The sequence below is a fragment of the Quercus robur genome, chromosome 8, assembly GCF_932294415.1.
Source record: "Quercus robur chromosome 8, dhQueRobu3.1, whole genome shotgun sequence".
Classification (NCBI taxonomy): Eukaryota; Viridiplantae; Streptophyta; class Magnoliopsida; order Fagales; family Fagaceae; genus Quercus; species Quercus robur.
Genome location: NC_065541.1, coordinates 38,515,315 through 38,532,822, shown reverse-complemented (window position 1 = coordinate 38,532,822; position 17,508 = coordinate 38,515,315). Strand labels below are relative to the sequence as shown.

Below are 17,508 nucleotides of genomic sequence, written 5' to 3'. Positions count from 1 at the left end.
AACATAAAATTGCTCTCATGCGAACCTTCCAAAAAGCATAATTACTATCATCAAAATATGGAGGTGCATTTAGGGATTGTGACCGGTCCATCTCAATATGGGGTCAAGGATCACACTATGGTAATAAAACCAATAAAAGTGTACCTACTCTGATACCAATTGAAAGTTCAAATAGTGTATAAAACACCCTTGAACGTTTAGACCCCCAATTACAAAATAACCAATTCAAGCTTTATGACAAACAACTAGTGTGCGGAAAATGAACACAAGCTATAAACAGAATTGGTAAACAATCTAAGCCAATTAAAATCACATTCACAGGAGAAAATAAAAGGCAAAGATAAAGGGAAGAGAGATGCAAACATAAGGACAACACACAATGTGTTATCGAAGAGGAAACCGAAGCCCTCGGCGTAAAACCTCTTCGCCGTCCTCCAAGCGGTAAGTAATCCACTAGAAAATGTAGTTGAGATACATGAACAGCAATAGACCCTCCAAGTCTAATCTACCCAATGTACCTAAGCCCTCCAAGCTTCTTGCTCCAACGAGGTTGCGCCGAATCTATTTCTTTTTTAGTTTCCCGGATTCCGCTACTTGACCATAGCATCAACCAATGTAAATTGGTTCCTTCCTAACTGCTTCCCAGAACACCAAGTAACCCTCTCATAGTAATGGATATGATGAGAAAAGGTTTTGGTAAAAGGCCTCTCAAGAATTTAACAATGGAGAGGAAGAGAGTAGAGGAATTTGAAGAGTCTCTTATGTGAAGATTGTGGATGAATCAATCTTGTTTTACTCTAGGGTTTCTCTCTCAAAATTCTCTCTGGAAGCTCTCTTTCTTTCGTGGGTATAAGGGGTATTTATATTGCGGTGAGAATGGAATGTGAAGAGTCAGGTTTTTCAAAACAGGGCTGGCTCGCGGCTTGGCCTTGCGACTTGACTGAGTCGCGAGATCTAGCTGCGAGATAACAGAACGACCAGTTGTCCTATTTTGTCTTGTAGTGCTCCAGCTAGCATGACGCTTCAACTTCTGGCATGCCTGGTACGTGTGCATCTTCTGGCGGCTTGCAGCCGTGAGCCAGCCGCGAGATCCAGTTGCGAGTCTCTGTTTTTCTTGCACACTCTTGAGCATTTTATCACACTATCTCACTCACTACCCTTACAAAAATCTCACCTAAATACAAGGTTACTAATTGCTGAAATACAAGCAAATTTGGCATGGAATAAAGCCAACAAGATGGTTGATTAAATTCAACCTTACAGTAATACCCAAAAAAAAAAAAAAAAAATCCTAATCAAAAACATTTTGGTAAAAAAGATTCAGAGTTAAAGCACGAGGACCATGTCATACAAACTCACTGGGATTGAGTCTTTAGCATCCACACTTTCTTAGATGCAAACTTAGTATTGGAGTTTCTAGACACATTAGATTGTTGATCAACTCCAGCATTGGCATAAAGGTTAAGAGCCTTTACCAATTCATGAATAAGTGTCATAGGATCTTGTACTTTTGGCACAAACACTTTTTGTTTAGTTGCTTGGTTTGTGGTTTGCAACTTAAAACAATTTGGGCGAGTATGCCCAACTCCACCATAAAAGTGACAAAACCACTGAGTTTTGTGTTGTTTCTTACTTTTAGGATGATTGGATTTCTTGGGTTTTGACTTACTAAGATCTACCATAATCTTCCTAGTAGCTAGAACCTCTTTGTTTGGAACCCTATCTTCTAATTTAGGATTAGATGAAGCAGGTACAAACTTAGTAGGATGAACAATAGAAGTTGAAACACTCTTAACAAACCCTAACCCTGTCTTATCTTATGCAAATTTTTGACCACTTAGCATGTTATCAAGTTTAGAAGAAGAAGTCCTATCAAGTTGTTCTCTAGCAATAGATAATTCAAATTCTAAACTTTTAACTTTCTCAATCAAAGACATGTTCTCAATCTTAACAATATTTATGAGTTCATTAGCATCAAAAAATTTTACCAACAAATTTATCTTTTCTTGCTCAAGAGTGTTTATCTTTTTCAAACTTACTATAGCAGTAGCAATGAAAGCCATGAAATTTCCTTCTTGATCACTTTCAGATTCATGATCAGAAACTTCATCGTCACTAAGGGTAACAGTTATAGCTTTCCCCTTAGATCTCAAATATGTAGGACATTTTGACCTAAGGTGACCATACCCCTAACAACCAAAACACTATTGGCCTAATGAATTAATAGAGGATTGAACAACTTTGACTTTTGATTTTTTAGAAGTAATATTCTTAGTTGTTTCATTCTTCTTCACATTCTTAGGATCAGCATTGTTTCAATTTCTTGCCCTTCTATTATTGTTTCTTAGAAAGTTTCTAAAGTTCTTGGCAAGATAAGCAATCTCTATAGAAGAGATTTCATCATCAAATTCATAATCGTCTACATCATCAATAGATTTTAGAGCCATAGATTTGGATTTGTTAGTTTTGGGTGAGTCAGAATCATAAAATTGAAGAGATCCTAGAAGTTCATCTACAAGAATAGTATCAACATCCTTGCTTTAAGTTATGGTATTGACTTTGGGTCTTATGTCTTCAGTTAAGGATCTAAGAATCTTCCTAACAATCTTAGGTTGATCATATACTTCACCCAAATTAAAGGCTGACTTCACTATCTCAAGTAGATTGTTTAAACCTAGTGAATTAGCCAAGTAGTTACTCAGGTTAATTATAAGATCTAGGTTAAACAGCAAAATATCATATCATGCACAGCGGAAAAGAAAATAACACATAGATATAATCACCCAAGAAAACTAATGAAACGAACCGTCTTAAGGTAAAAACTTGGGGATAATTTGACTTAGCTATCCTCAAGGTAAACAAATCCACTAGAAAGAATTGAAGTTTGCAAAAGATTTAACCTTAAATCTATTGCTACCTCATGTAGAATTTACTAACACGACCCGTGCAAGCTCCAACTCCATGGACTCTTCTCTCTTGGATTTGCTAAACACAAGCTCCCATGCTTATGACTTTAAGATCCCACTCAAAGGTTTAGATCACTAGTTGTTGATCTTGTAGCAGCAACTAGATTCCACCAGCACTTGATTGTAGATCTTGTTCTGCTAGACACTTGTAGAGTTAGAAGGTTACAGAACCTCTCAGATCTCACAAGAGTTACTCACAAGTCTTCCAACAATCATAAAAATGTAGTTAGGGTTTTCCTTTTATACTTAGAAGTGTTGGATTGAAATCCGAAATGTTTCCACGGGCTTGGGCTTAATTCAAAATTTGTAGAATCCAATTTTTGATTGGTTGAATCTAATTTTTGATTGATCAAGCTTCACAAAATTTGAACTCTCATTTCTGCAGCTTGAATGTTCTTAAAACTTGATTTGTACAATCTTGAGCAATGTCTAACACCTAATCTAGACATGGTTTTGTTCTCGGTTTTCCAACATAAACAAAATAGGAATCTAAACATTTAATCATAAATCTTTAAAACCTAACAGTTGTAAATAATTTAAAGGTAGATGGGAAGAAATTTTATGCTACACTTTATGAAGGATTCAAGTTTCAGCCATCCTAGGTTTTCTTTTTACTATTTAAACGCATTGTAGCCTCCAAAGGCAAGACACTTTTTAGATTAATATAAATTCAAACTTTGTCCATTGTTTTTTCTCTGGTGGATTCCAAACCTATCACCTTGTGGATTTAAGGAACCCCTCATGGATTCGAAGCTTGCTACCTAGAAACTAATAGTTTAGTTTATGTCCATCAAAGAGAGTATTGTGTGTGCTTTCTTCAGGCTTCCGCAACATCATTAATGACTATTCATGTTTGATCAAGTTATGCTTTAATTTCACATTTCAATTTGTTTTCACTTGATCAATTTTTACTTGTTCTATATATATGCCTTGATTTCTACTTGTCTCAATCTTAATGAAGTTATTTGTTATGTACAAGTGTTACAATTTCTTCACAGGTTTTAGATTTAAGTGTGAGTGAGTTTTTCCATTGTTTCCAAACTCACGTTTTAAGTCTAGAGTCTATTTAGGGGTTTTGTCACAAAATAGCCAGAGAGGAAGATTGTAAAGTTGTAATTTTCAATTACGTTTTGTTGGGTTTAATGTGTCAAATTTGATTGTATTTATTCAATCATTTCCCTATATGTTTGTGAAATTTAATGTAAAGGTTGAGTGTGAGAGTTTGGTGAAGAAATGTGAAGAAAATACAACTCGCGACTGGCTCGCGAATAGACAACCCACGAAAGACCATGTGAGTAGCACATGCTGGAAGCTAAAATGTCAAGTGCCAGCACTTCCAACCTATTTTAATGTGCTTTCCTAATTTCTTTACCCACACTATAAAAGCCCACATTACCCACAAAATTGTAAGGAGACTTTCAGAGAGAAAACCCTAGAAATACACTTAAGAGTTAGAGATTGTAAATCCACAATCATCTACACAATTTCTCTTAGTTTTTCTCTACTCCTATCTCTCCAATTACAAATCCTTAAGAGGTTCTTAGCCCAAACACTTACCTCACCCAATCTAGTGTTGAGAGTGGTTTGGGTTCTTGTGGGAAGTATTAGAAGAAGCCATTGATTGGCGGATGCAATTTGGAGCTAATTGAGGAATCCGAATAACTAGTGAAGAAATGACTTGGTGAAGTCTGTTGGGAGCTGGAATTCGGAGGGTTCAAGTATAGTAGGTAGATTAGGTTTGGAGGCTCTTTTTGATATCTTTGTACTCCAACTTTACTCATTGGTGGATCATTTCAGCTTAGAGGGCCGCGGAGAGGTTTTTCGGTAAGTACTTCAGTTTCCTTTTCGATTACATGTCTCGGTATTATCTTGTCTTTGCATCTCTCTTCCCTTACTCTTTGTGCTTTACATTTACTATTTATTATATATGCTCATGCACTAGAGAGTAGTTCCGATTTATTGGGTTTCATTTACTCTTATTCTGCATTTAGTAAAGTTGAGTAAAAGCAATTTAGTCGTAAGTTTAAAATTAGGGGTCTAAACAAGCTATAATGTTTTGCACTATTGAGCTTTCAATTAACATAACATAGTTTGGTATAAACTCATAAACTTAAGTCTTTTGGATTAAGTTGTGTCCACTATCTGACATAGAACTAGCCGTGAACTTTGAGTCAATTGAGGAACCTTTCAGTTCATCAAAGTTTTCCCCATGTAATGAAAGTGATACTGAGCATGAAAAGTATGACAAGTATGCTGACTGGATATGTATAAGTTGAGGATGTTTTATGCTCCTGTGGTTAATACTCCAGCCTAGGGTTAATTTTGGTTAATTTCTTAATTATTGCAGAATTATAGAGCTCAATGATTTTGGAAATTCTAATCATCCAAGCTAGAAGTTATGAATCTGAATGAATTACATCCTGCAACTTGGCGAGAACCAAGAACATTGTAGTCGTTGTAGATACATTTTTTTTTTCGTTTTGAGTACTGATCTTACATATTTGCAAATCTTGGATTAATGGTTCTGGTTTTCAGTGGCCTGGTATCCAATATATCGAATTCCAAAAGGAAACTTCTGCGCATCTTTTCTGACTTACCATTCACTACGACATTTGGTCCATAGACGTGTATTAACTGATTCTCTTGATAAGAAATTATTCTGACTTGTCTCCCCTACGTTGGGATTGCAAAGCTACAAAAATACTGGTAAAGAATTGACACTTGTCATGCATGTTGGAATCTTTAAACCAAGATTACTTTCTTGGTATCAAGGACTTAAAAATGATAAAAAGGGTTGGAAATTTGGTATGAGCAGTTAAAGACTGCCAATGCTAATTTTTCCATTTCCTTGGTAATGATGAAAAGTGTTAAGAGGTTGGTTATAATTTATAGAGCAAAAGCCCTTGGACAAGATTGATGATAAAACTTTAATGAGCTGTTAGAATCTTGACTGTGTCTTACAGTTAACAGCAAGATCTAGAGATTTGGCTTCTCATCTGTATATTTGTTGTTATGTGGGTGTGATGGTTCAATAAATTGAATATGGTCAAGAGTTTGACTCCATGCAAGAACAGAGGCTTAGAAAGTAACATGATGCAAGATATTAAATAGTAATCAGCACTTTAAAGGGTAGCAAATTAGAGGGAATGGTGCACAAATTCCATGTTCTTGAAAGCTGTGTGTGTAATCTTTGCCAGGACTATTATATCTTTGTTATTTGGTTTTGTTTTGGAACCTAACCTTAGATTTGGAAAGGTCCCTTTTAACATAAGAATGATGTTGAGACTTTTCATAATGCAGCATGGTGATCTGCTTTAATTTCTGTGGTAAGCCATTTGTAGGGAAGATTTACACGAATATTTTTGGCCTTTGAATACTATTTTTATTGATGAATCAACCAAAAATGGAAATACTATTTAAGTCGTCCTGGAATGCTAAATTTTGTTTTCAAGAAGTTCAAAGAATTGGCTGTTGTCGAGCTATCTGTCAAGACATTAATTGCAGCACTGAATTGAGTAGTATTTGAGCTTATTCTGATGTCTTCAATTGATACCACTTGTACTAAACAATCTAAATTAGGACTCAAATACATAAAAAGTGCATTTAACTCTGATATGCCAACATATACAAAATTTCACCCTAATAATATGGATCCCAAATTTATCCTTCGGTGCGTAGTTATTGAGTCTTAGTTGGATACCAGTGCCATGAACCATAACTATTAACAAAGTAATAGTGATGATAACTTGAACAAAGTTAATAATTATACTGGAAGTGATAGGCTCATAGCAAATACATTATTTGAGAATTTGAAGAAATGCTTCCATTGAATATACAAACAGCTACTTTAGGCTAGAAAGTAAATAACAAAGAATAAAAATGCAGAACATTTATCCATAACTAAACATAAAAGAGCACAAGACGTCCTCAATTGATTTCTCTTCAAGACTTTGAATTTGTTGATGACACACTACTTCCGGATTGAGAGGAAGAATTTGAGCTGTTGCTCCGTGCCTTTGAACTTTGGCTGGAGGATGATTCAGTGAAGAAAATTATGTGCTCCTGGTTGTCAACAAACACCTGGAGTGATCTGGGAACTGGGGCATGGTTCACCTCTAAAACTCCCTCAAGGATTTGAACTACCTGACCCATTGGTGGCCTATGAGTTTCATCATCTTGGATGCACCAACAAGCAAGTTTACATATTCTTGTGACCTCTTCTACATCAGCATTTCCCTCCAGCCAGGGGTCTAGAAGGCTAAGGACATCGGCACCTTGTGTTATAAGGCTTGCAGCCAAAATAGGAAAGAATCTACTTTTTCCATCTGCAGATTGCTGAGAGTTTCTCCTCCCGGAGACAAATTCAAAAAGCATCATTCCATAGCTGTAAACATCAGCTTTGGCTGTAATGGCCACCCCTGAAATCCACTCTGGAGCTAGATAACCTCTTGTACCTCTCATGGTTGTGAGGACTCGGCTGAAGTCACGCCCAACAAGCTTTGCTAGACCAAAATCTGCCACTTTCGGACACAATTCAGCATCTAGAAGAATGTTTTCTGGTTTTATGTCACAGTGTATGATGCAGTCTCTGCACTTCTCATGGAGATAAAGCAACCCTCTAGCTGTTCCCAGAGCAATCTGATATCTTGTTTTCCAATCCAAAACCCCAGAATTCTTTTCATGGAAAAGTTGAGAATCTAAAGACCCATTCGGCATGTAATCATAGACCAGCAACTTCTTAGTACCTTCGGAGCAGAAGCCGCGAAGCCTAACAAGATTTACATGTTGGATTGTCCCAATAGTGCTGACCTCAGTGCGGAATTGCTTCTCTCCTTGGCTGATGCTTTCAAGTTTCTTGACCGCAATGCCCGTTGAATCAGGTAAAGTCCCCTTGAAAACAGAACCGAAACCTCCTCCCCCCAATTTCTCTGAAAAATTCTTGGTCGCATTCTGCAAGTCTCTGTATCCAAACGCCACTAATGATCCTTCAACTGCTTTCGCTGTTCCAATTGCTCCCCTCCTTCGCCTAAAGATTACAAATGCAACAAGGCCTGCGAAAATTGCTATCCCTGCAACTGAACCCAGGACAACGCCTGCAGTAATTGCCTTACTGTTTTTAGAACTGGGTAACTCGGAAGCTGCAAGTTTGAGATATAGAGTTCCTCTATTAGTGTCAGCGCTTGTGAGTTGTTGCAGATTCAAGAGATCTCCAATCCAAATTGAACAACGGTCGCCATAAGCGTAAGCAGTGCAAGAGCAGTTATTCAAACAGGTTGATTCACATTCTGATGAACTTCCAACTGCCACAGTTTGTGGATGATCAGGCAATTTCATGTTGGGCATTTCCCAAAACTTGTCTCTCTTTCCATTAGCAAGTGTATCATTCCCACACTGCAAACTGGTTTTTCTTGCACACCCAGCTGAAAAATCCGACAAATTCCAACTTTTGTCTGAGGTAGGCTGAAAATACTTCAAGCAATTACAAAAAGGCATGGATTGCGGGTTGCATATACCGAAAGGCCCACAAAAAGCATAAACCTCACATTGTGTCGTCCTTGGTTGAGACCAAAACAAATTCCACTGCTTGGTACTTTCCAACCATGATAGCTGCTGAATCTGGCCCGATATATTCATCACAAATCGAGATATAGTAGAAGTATGGGCAACCGAATATGTGAAATAGCTCTCATTTTCGTTTGAAACATAACTGAAGTTGTAAATATAATTGGCTACCATCTCAGGAACCAAACTGAAAATTTTCCCATTCCAACGTCCACTGCTCCAGTATGGTACAGACTTATTCCATAGAATAATATAGGAACTGGTATTTTGCTGTAGCTCAAGAGCGAAGAGTCCTGGTGCAGGATCCTCAGAATTCTTCCATGAAATAAGTTGCATGTTTTGTTTGGTTCTATTGTTATATGCCATCTTAGCACCAGGAAGCCATGTATCGGTTGGATTATCAAAACTCTGCCACAAAAGTTTTGAAGAATTATCAGACCCATGTCTCAGAACAAAATTTCCATCATCTTTAAGCACAGCTTCTAGAGGACCAGAGCTCGTAGAGCTCAAATTTGTTGACCAAATTGGAATTTGAGACTCATTGAACAGAACTAAATTACCATCTGAGATTCTCAATACAGAAGAACTTCTATCAGAGACTGGCGTCTCTCTGTTTGCCACCCAAACTATGGTTCTGAGAGAGACCTTCTTGTACCACATGCCTATATAGTAGTTAGAACGAGAAGATTTACCTGGTGTGAAGAAACCGAGCTCAAAGTTCCCACCGTTAGAGCTAATAGTTTGGTCACCAGAGAGAGGTTGGTTTGCAGAGATGGTGTCAGCTCCAAGGGAAAGATGATTGTTGAGAGATAGGCAGATGAAGAGAAAAGAAAGCATCATAGGCCATGGATTCTTCTTGTAATCCATGGCTGCACAGAATTTTGCAGAGAAGCTATGCTAATTTTTTACTTTGAAAGAGAGAACAAATGAATAGATCCTGAATTCGAGTTTCTAGATACTGAGGGAACATTCATCAGGCTATAATTGAAAGCGATGCCATGGTCTACGTTGAGGCTATCACGACCCAAACTCTCGGTCTCCTTGGAGAATTGAGGTTCTCAGCTCTGACTCGTTGTCAAAAGCCTCCCAGGTGCAGTAGATGCAGTTCAATTGGATTCCTAGAGAAGCTAATAGGGCTGCTCATGTTTTAGCCTCTTCGTTTTTATCTAATAGATTGGCAAATTTTTTTGTTATGGGCTCTGCCAAGTGTTTTCTGATGTAATTCTCTCGGAGCTAGCTCTTTTTTTTATTTTATTTGCTCTCCATTTCTAAGTTTGTAGCTTTTATAATAGCTTCATCCATGTTACGTAGCAAATAAAAAACCTGTTCAGGAAGACCGTCAAATTCTCTAGAGCAGTGGAAGTTAGAAAGCAGATGTAATCTGTAATGAAGTCAAATCAACCAGTTTGAAAAAACTACCATTACCTTCAACATTCTTAGTAAGATGTATGATGGCACTGACTATGACCATTTAATGATAACAATGGGTGTTTGACTTTAAATTAAAAAATTGGTTTATTTTACTACTTAATTTATTTTTGGTACTATTTATAAGTCTCACTGTATTTTTTGCTACTATTCATAGGTCCTACAGTACTATTTTATAAAAAAAATTTAGTTTCAGCAAAATAAATGAATCCTAATTAGACCACAAAAGGAAAGAAAAAACCTACTCCTTTTTTGCCTGCCAGTGAGTTCACAACAAAGCTGTTAAAATTTTAAAATGACATTTTTTAGCAACACAAACAACAAAAGTGGGAGCACTAGTATTGGTAAAGGTATAAAAGTTTGTATTTTACCTTCTAAAAATTTGCTTTATTTTTACAATACACTCTACATTTCAGTTTTTATTTTTACATATATCTCATTAAAATAATATAAAATTGGACTCAAGTAATAGGGAGGAGAGAGAATATTTTTATATTAAAAAATTCTTTACAACTTTCTACAGTAGTTTTTTATTTATAAGAACCCAGAGTAGCAAGGTTGCAAAAAAATTTGGATGTGCACATCCAAACGTAGTGGGTTTTTTAATGCTTTTGGGTTGTAAAATAGCGATTGGGGGATTTTACAACCCTAATGCTAGTGCTCTGATACATCAAAGTTGCTAAACTTAAAAATTTTAGCATCTAAGCTATAGTAAACAGCTAAAGATGGCAACTTACTATGGCGACAAACTTTTTAAAAAAAAAAAAAAAAAAAAAAAGTTACTCCATTCTCTCTCTTCCTATCTTAAAAAAATATATTTTTTCTCTTTTTTCTCTATTCTCTGTCTTCTTCTCCTCCCCTCATTTCCATATCTCTCTCTTTTTTCTCACTTTTCTTTTCTTTTTTTTCATTATTTTGCTATCTTCTTCTTCTCAAACTCTCTCTCAAAAAATTTTAAAAAAATAAATACATATAGATCAACACAACCCATCACCACCTCAAATCCATAATCCACTACCATCACCACCAAGGACACAAACTCAACATCCACAACCAAAAAAAACCTAGAATCCACAAACAACAACCCGTCCCATAGTAGCACAGACACCACCATTGCACCACACCAATCTCCACCACTACATTTCAATTTCCACCACCGCACGCTGATGTTCATGCAAGGAGAGAGAGAGAGAGAGAGAGAAGTGAGAAGGCCACGAGGGAGACTAAGTAAGGGAGAGAGAAGAGGGAGAATAAAAACACATTAAATGAAGAGATAGGCTCAATAAATAAGCAATTCTATTTTTATAAACACAGTTACAATAGCTTTTAAATTTAAGAAGTAACTATAGTTATATGCTAAATTTTTTTTAGCAAGACCCATCCGAATAGAGCTTCAATTTTGGTAATTAAGAGTGTAAAATAATATATTTGGGGTTTTATCTACTCCAATGCTAATGCTCTAAAGTATCAAATATTGGAAGGAATGACATCCTTGTTCTGTAGTGAGTTTAAAAACATGAGTCTATCAAAATAACATTAAACAGAAAGAAAAACCAAAAATCTCTTATCAACTACTTACAGACTCTCCTCATTTTTTATATAATTTGGCACATTCCATATCTTTGCAAATACAATTTAATAATATACTTAAATCTAAAATTTTGGGAAAATTGACATAGAAAAAAAATTGTAATTATCATATCCCATCATATTATATTCTAATTTTTCAAAAAATATTATGTTGTTTTTGTCACTTATATATATCATGCATGTATTTAGATCTAGCAAAATTGGAAACAATTTTGCAACCCCCAATTCAAACCTAAAGGAAATTACTTGCACTAACCTGGAAATTTAGGACATGGAGCAAAAATAGGTCAACTTGTAGTTGATTCATTTTTTTAAGTGATCTTGTTTTTAATTAAAAATGCAAAACACACTCTAAGTTTCACTAAAATTCATTTCAAGCCTTTAACTTTATTTTCGCTCAATTAAATTCTCTAAGTTTCAAATGTATTTAATCAAAGCCTTCTTGTTTGGCTCCTTTAGGCCAATATAAAATGGCGTCATCTTTTTTTTAAAAAATATTTTTATTATTTGAAAATTAAAAAAATAAATAAAAGCCTAAAACGTGAATGACGTCATATGTAGCCTAAGTAAAATCAAGAAAAAAAATTAAGACAAATCCTTAACCCAACGAGAGAGAGAGAGAGAGAGAGAGAGAGAGAGAGAGAGAGAGAGAGAGAGAGAGAGAGAGAGAGAGAGAGAGAGAAGTCAAGGTTTTGGGTTTGATTTGAGATTTGAGAATGTTTTGCCATGGTGTAAGGACTTACGAGGTGTTAAGGTTTTGGGTTTGATTTGAGATTTGAGAATGTTTTGCCATGGTGCAAGGACTTACGAGGTGTTATGGATGAAACCATAAAAAGAAGAAGAGAACATCTCTTGTTCTGAACAAGCCTAAATACATAGACCACTCTCAAAAGGGAACACAAGTTGTGGACTTTGGAGCTATGACTCGCACCAGTACCAGACACCGCCATGTTGCGGAGCAATTTGTTTAGCCACAATAACTACAATCTTCAAATTCCATAAACAAAGATGACCCAAATGGGAAAATAAGGACTTGATTGAGAATTTGCTATAAAAGGTATGGGCCTTGAAGGCAGAGTTGGATAAGGCCTAGAGTTTCAATGAGAACTTTGTTTCACAGAACAAGAAGCGCATTGAGGAAATCTCTTCTTCTCTTATGATTTAGGCTATGTTTGGTTGGAGGGATTTTAGGGAGGATGGAAAATGAAGGAGAGAAAAGTGGAGAGAAAATGATGTTTTTAGTTGTTTGGTTGAGGGTAGAAAAGAGGAGAGATTTTGGTAGGGCCCACAAGTTTTCTCTCCTTCCCCTCCAAAACACAATCTCTCCAAATTGGAGAGAAAATGGAAGTGAAAAGTGGACAAAAATATTTGGACAAAATTGCCCACATTTTCTTTTTACATTTTTTTGGCAACTTCAACCTGGCCAAAATAAATGTGTCTTGCCTACCATTTTTATTTTTTATTATTATTATTATTATTATTTTTAATATGATGATGGGCATGAATCTATAATTCACCATAGCACCATTTAGTGCTTTTTTGGGAGGACGTTTTTTCTTTTTAATTTTTAAAATTTGTTTCTTATTTTTTATTGGACATGAATTTTCCTTTTTATTAAACTTTGGATGATTGCATTTTTTTTTGGTTGGTTGTTTGCCCTTTTTTTTCCTTAATTGAGCATTATTTTTAATAAGGACATATGAGTATTGTAAGAACCAAGTACAAGACTTCTGGACCTTAGGTCACTTGGGCTCACAATTTATTTGTAGTGGGCTTAAGGATTTCCTACAATGGGTCGTTCTCGGCAGAGAGACTTAAAGTAACACTCAGTTGATACCCTCTCCTTGACTGTTTTCTCTCAATTTTTCTGAACCCCTTCTTCTCCAAACTTTCTTCTATTTATAGCTAAGGTTAGTGGGGAGATTATGATTACAGCCACCGTTAGTGCTACTGGAGGTCCAATATTATCTGATTAAAGTGGGTGTTTAGGTGAAAGGGCGGTGCAGCATTTACGATCTTGGAACTTTGCTCCATCTTGACCGACTATGTTCGGCAACTCAGTTCCCTGGGAATATCACAATTTCCCGGGAACAGTTCGTATATTTGACCGGGAACGTTTGTCCGATCACCTCTCGGAATTCAATACCCTACGCTTGTTCGTACATGAAGGAAGCTCCAAGAAGGGCGCAGGACAACCGGACTTTTTTGCTGGACCTTTGCCCAAGGCTGGTATGGGCCTCGGCTCGGGGCCTGCTTGGGATTGGGGCCAGGGCCTGTATGGGACTGGGCCCAGGGCTTGTGTGGGCCTGGGATCTCGGTGCCGTACAATAGCCCCCCCTTGATTCATACTCGGTCGCTGAGAAGAATCAAGGAGCTGTTTGGGCCTCTTGACCTCGGGAACCTTCTTGTCTGGGACTTATGACTGTTACTTTTTACTAATATTCTCAAAAGACGCGCCGTCTCGCGGCGCCAGACGCAGTCGTCATTATTGCCTGAAGGTTCGTGGACCGAAGCGGCACGCGAATCGGTTACGTTTGGCAGTCGCTGGGTCGCTCGTAAATTGTGCCCATTTATTGCTTGAATAAACGTTTCTTCTCCCCCCCACTTCTTTTTGGCTTTATAAATAGTCCCTCTCTGAACACCATTCCATTTTTCCTTCGCCTCAAATATTTAGTGCTTACTCTCTGCCGACCACATTTCTGTGCGCTTGCTTGCTCAGCGTTCTTTTCCTCCTTAGAACCCAAAGTAAGTCTTTCTTCCCCTTCCTGTTCCTTCAGCTTTGTTTCTTTGAGTTCACTCTTGTAGTTTTAGGCTTTATAGATGGGTTACTCTTACCTTCTAGAATCCCCGGCTGCTTTGGCCACCTTTAGGAGTAAATTTAGTATTCTCAATGACGTGGACGTGGCTTACTGCCATGAGAGTGATATGGAACTCCACCGAGGGCAGGGTACAGCCTTCTTTCCTTTGATGTCCATTTTAGAAGGTGGGGTTAGGTTCCCCGTAGATCCCCTCTTGATAAGCACACTCACTTACTATGGGCTGTGCCCCGACCAGTTTCCCCCCAATTTTTACCGGGTAGTTAGTTGTGTCAGTAAGTTGAACCATACCTTTAACTTACAGTTAGACCACCATGATATTAACCAAATGTATAGCCTCTGTGGGAGCAAATCCACCAATTATTACTTAAAGACAAGGGATGCTCGGGTACGGCTGATATCGTGCCTACCCGACTCGAACAGGAACTCCGCCGGGGATTTCGTCAGGGTGCACGGCAATTGATTTGCCGGGGAGATCCCTTGCCCCCTTACACAGTGTGAAGTGGGTTCGTACCATCCCCTTCATATAATTGTTTTCCATCGCCTCTTCCTTTCTTCTTATTGGAGTAAAAAATTCTTTATTGTTAAAGGCTAATGCGTCACCTGTTCTTTTGCAGACGGCAAAGTGTTTGTTCAGGACCTCAGAGCCGTCCACACCAGGGATTTAAACTTCGTCCTCCGTTCCGAGATCTACGTGCATTGGGACGGGCAACTCCGGGCCTCACACCTGATCCTCGGAGTGGAGTCGGTTTATTCTACTTGGTAGCCTTTCAAGCAGGCGCTGATAGTTGACAGCCCCCTGCTATCATACATAGACGTCCGGTACGTGAATTTTTTGCCGCCGAAGCTTACAACCGGGGAAGCGAGGGAATTTGGTCGGCGGTTCACGGCCGCGGACAAACTAGTTCCCCTACGAGACGATTCCGCGGAACGGGTATCTCAGCGCCTTAGAGAGAGAGCTCATGAAGCCATACAGCAAGGGGACCAAGCCCAAGAGCAGCCCCATCCCGAGAATCCACCCGCCGAGCCTCAACAGCAAGTGATAGAAGCGGCTAACTTGCTAGCTGAAGCGATCCAACCCGGTGCAAGAATGGTGGCAAGGAGAGTCATGACCCTCGACCGGTTCGTGCCTGGTGCCCGGCCGCCCAACCAGCCCCCGCCTACTCAGGGTCGGGGTCCAGCGTCTCAGCCTCCTCCCCCTTCCACAGTCCGGACGGGCCCGTAAGAAGCAGAAAGTAACCGAGCAACCTTCCACGGGCCCGGGGGATGCCGCAGTCCAGACTCCTCCCCGACCAACAGGTGGAATCGTTATCCGCGAGCTGCCAACCGAAGCTGGCACGGGGGGCGCGTCCTCCTCCCAAGTGGCTCCAGCGTGGGAGCCAAAGTTCCTTTTGGACGGCAAGCCATTGCCCTCAACCGCCTCTGTTCGGATGTGGGATAAGGGCGAGGGCGGCCGTATTGCCCAAACTTTGGCTGAAGCTCTCCAACTTCCCGAGGACGTGCACGCTTTCGATGATGGGTCCGAGGAGTCTGTGGGGCGCCGGTTAGAGTGGCACGCCATTGCGGTAATTCTTTTGTCTATCTACTCCATATAGATTTCTTTTTGTTTCTTTGCTAACCTCCGTGCTTGCTAGGCCGCTCAACTGGCTCACATTGTGGCTGCCCGGGCACGGGAGCTTGATGAGGAAAACGAGCGCGAGAAGGGGGCGCGGGAGTCAGCAGTGAAAACGGCTAAGGAAAAGCTGAAGATTGCTGAGGCTGCTGAGAAGAAGGCTGCTGCTGCGGAGAAGTTCCTGGCATTGGCCGAAAAAAGGAATGTAGAGCTCCTGACCAAGCAAAATGAGATGGAAGTCAAACTAGCCGAAGCCATCAGCCTTAACACTTCCAATGCCGAGGAGATAGCCGATCTCAGGGCAGGCTTGGCGGCCGTGGAACAAAAGTGGTATGACGTAGGTTTTGCCGACGCCGAGAATTCCGCAGAGCCGGTGGTGGCTCGGGCTCGGAATATGGGTTTCGAGGCCGGGTGGTTTGCCGCTCTTCAGGCAATGGGAGTTCCTGAAGATTCGCCGCTGAGAGACCCCGGCCAGATTCCATTTCCGAACCCTGTACCTGCCGTCCAGGACGCCCCGGCTGCTTTTGACGAGGAGGAGACGGCCAGTATAAGGGAGTTGGTTGCGCAAATCGATTCTCACGCCGAGCCCGAGGAAATGGAGGCCACGAGCATACCTACTGTGCAGGAGCTTCTTGGTGAGGGCCAGCCTTTTCCCCTGACCGTCCAGCAGGAAGTGCCACCGCCGACCCAACCTCCCAGCTGATTTTACTTTTACTTATTAGCTTATTTTTATTTTATTTTTATTTGCCTATGTCACCGGGATGTGGTGATTGAACAATTGTTTTTACTTATTGGTTTTATTTGCCCACGTCACCGGGATGTGGTGATCGAACAACTGCTTTAACTTATCGGTTTTATTTGCCCATGTCACCGGGATGTGGTGATTGAACAATTGCTTTAACTTATCGGTTTTATTTGCCCATGTCACCGGGATGTGGTGATTGAACAATTGTTTTTACTTGTTTAATTAGTAGTCCGTTTTCTTTTCCCGTTTCAATTTGTTGAATGAATTTATATCTGTTTGTGTTTTGCTTGAATTATACCAGTGCTATGGCCGCTTAATAGAATGGTACCCCCGAAAACCTGTTGTGCGGCGCTGTGGGTAATTTGAGAGCGCTATTGGACTTAGTATTTGTAAAAGGGTTAGGTTTTTATCAGGTTTTGGTTTAACCGAGAATTGTGTTTTCGTCCTTTGAGTATTTGTTTGCAAAGTTTCCACTTGTCCGGATATTTGATTTTAACCGAGAATCAAGTTTCTATCCTTATAGATTTACTTGTAAGGTTCCCACCTGCTCGGCGATTTTGGTCGAGCCGAGGGTCAGGTTTCTGCCCTTAAGATTTATTTGTAAGGTTTTCACCTGCTCGGCGATATTGATCGAGCCGAGGGTCAGGTTTCTGTCCTTAAGATTTATTTGTAAGGTTTTCACCTGCTCGATGATATTGATCGAGGGTCAGGTTTCTGTCCTTAAGATTTATTTGTAAGGTTTTCACCTGCTCGGCGATATTGATCGAGCCGAGGGTCAGGTTTCTGTCC

General features: G+C 39.4%; 1 protein-coding gene across 1 annotated transcript in view; it reads right to left on the bottom strand.

Annotated features, from left to right (window-relative positions):
- Nucleotides 1-9,489, bottom strand: part of LOC126695438 (G-type lectin S-receptor-like serine/threonine-protein kinase At2g19130) — a 69,294-nt gene extending 59,805 nt beyond the window's left edge. Inside the window, exon 1 of the mRNA XM_050392196.1 lies at nt 9,221-9,489. Within this exon, the coding sequence (XP_050248153.1) occupies nt 9,221-9,395 (175 nt within the window). The 5' untranslated portion in view covers nt 9,396-9,489. The remainder of the gene's footprint in view (nt 1-9,220) is intronic.
- Nucleotides 9,490-17,508: the final 8,019 nt, after the last annotated feature.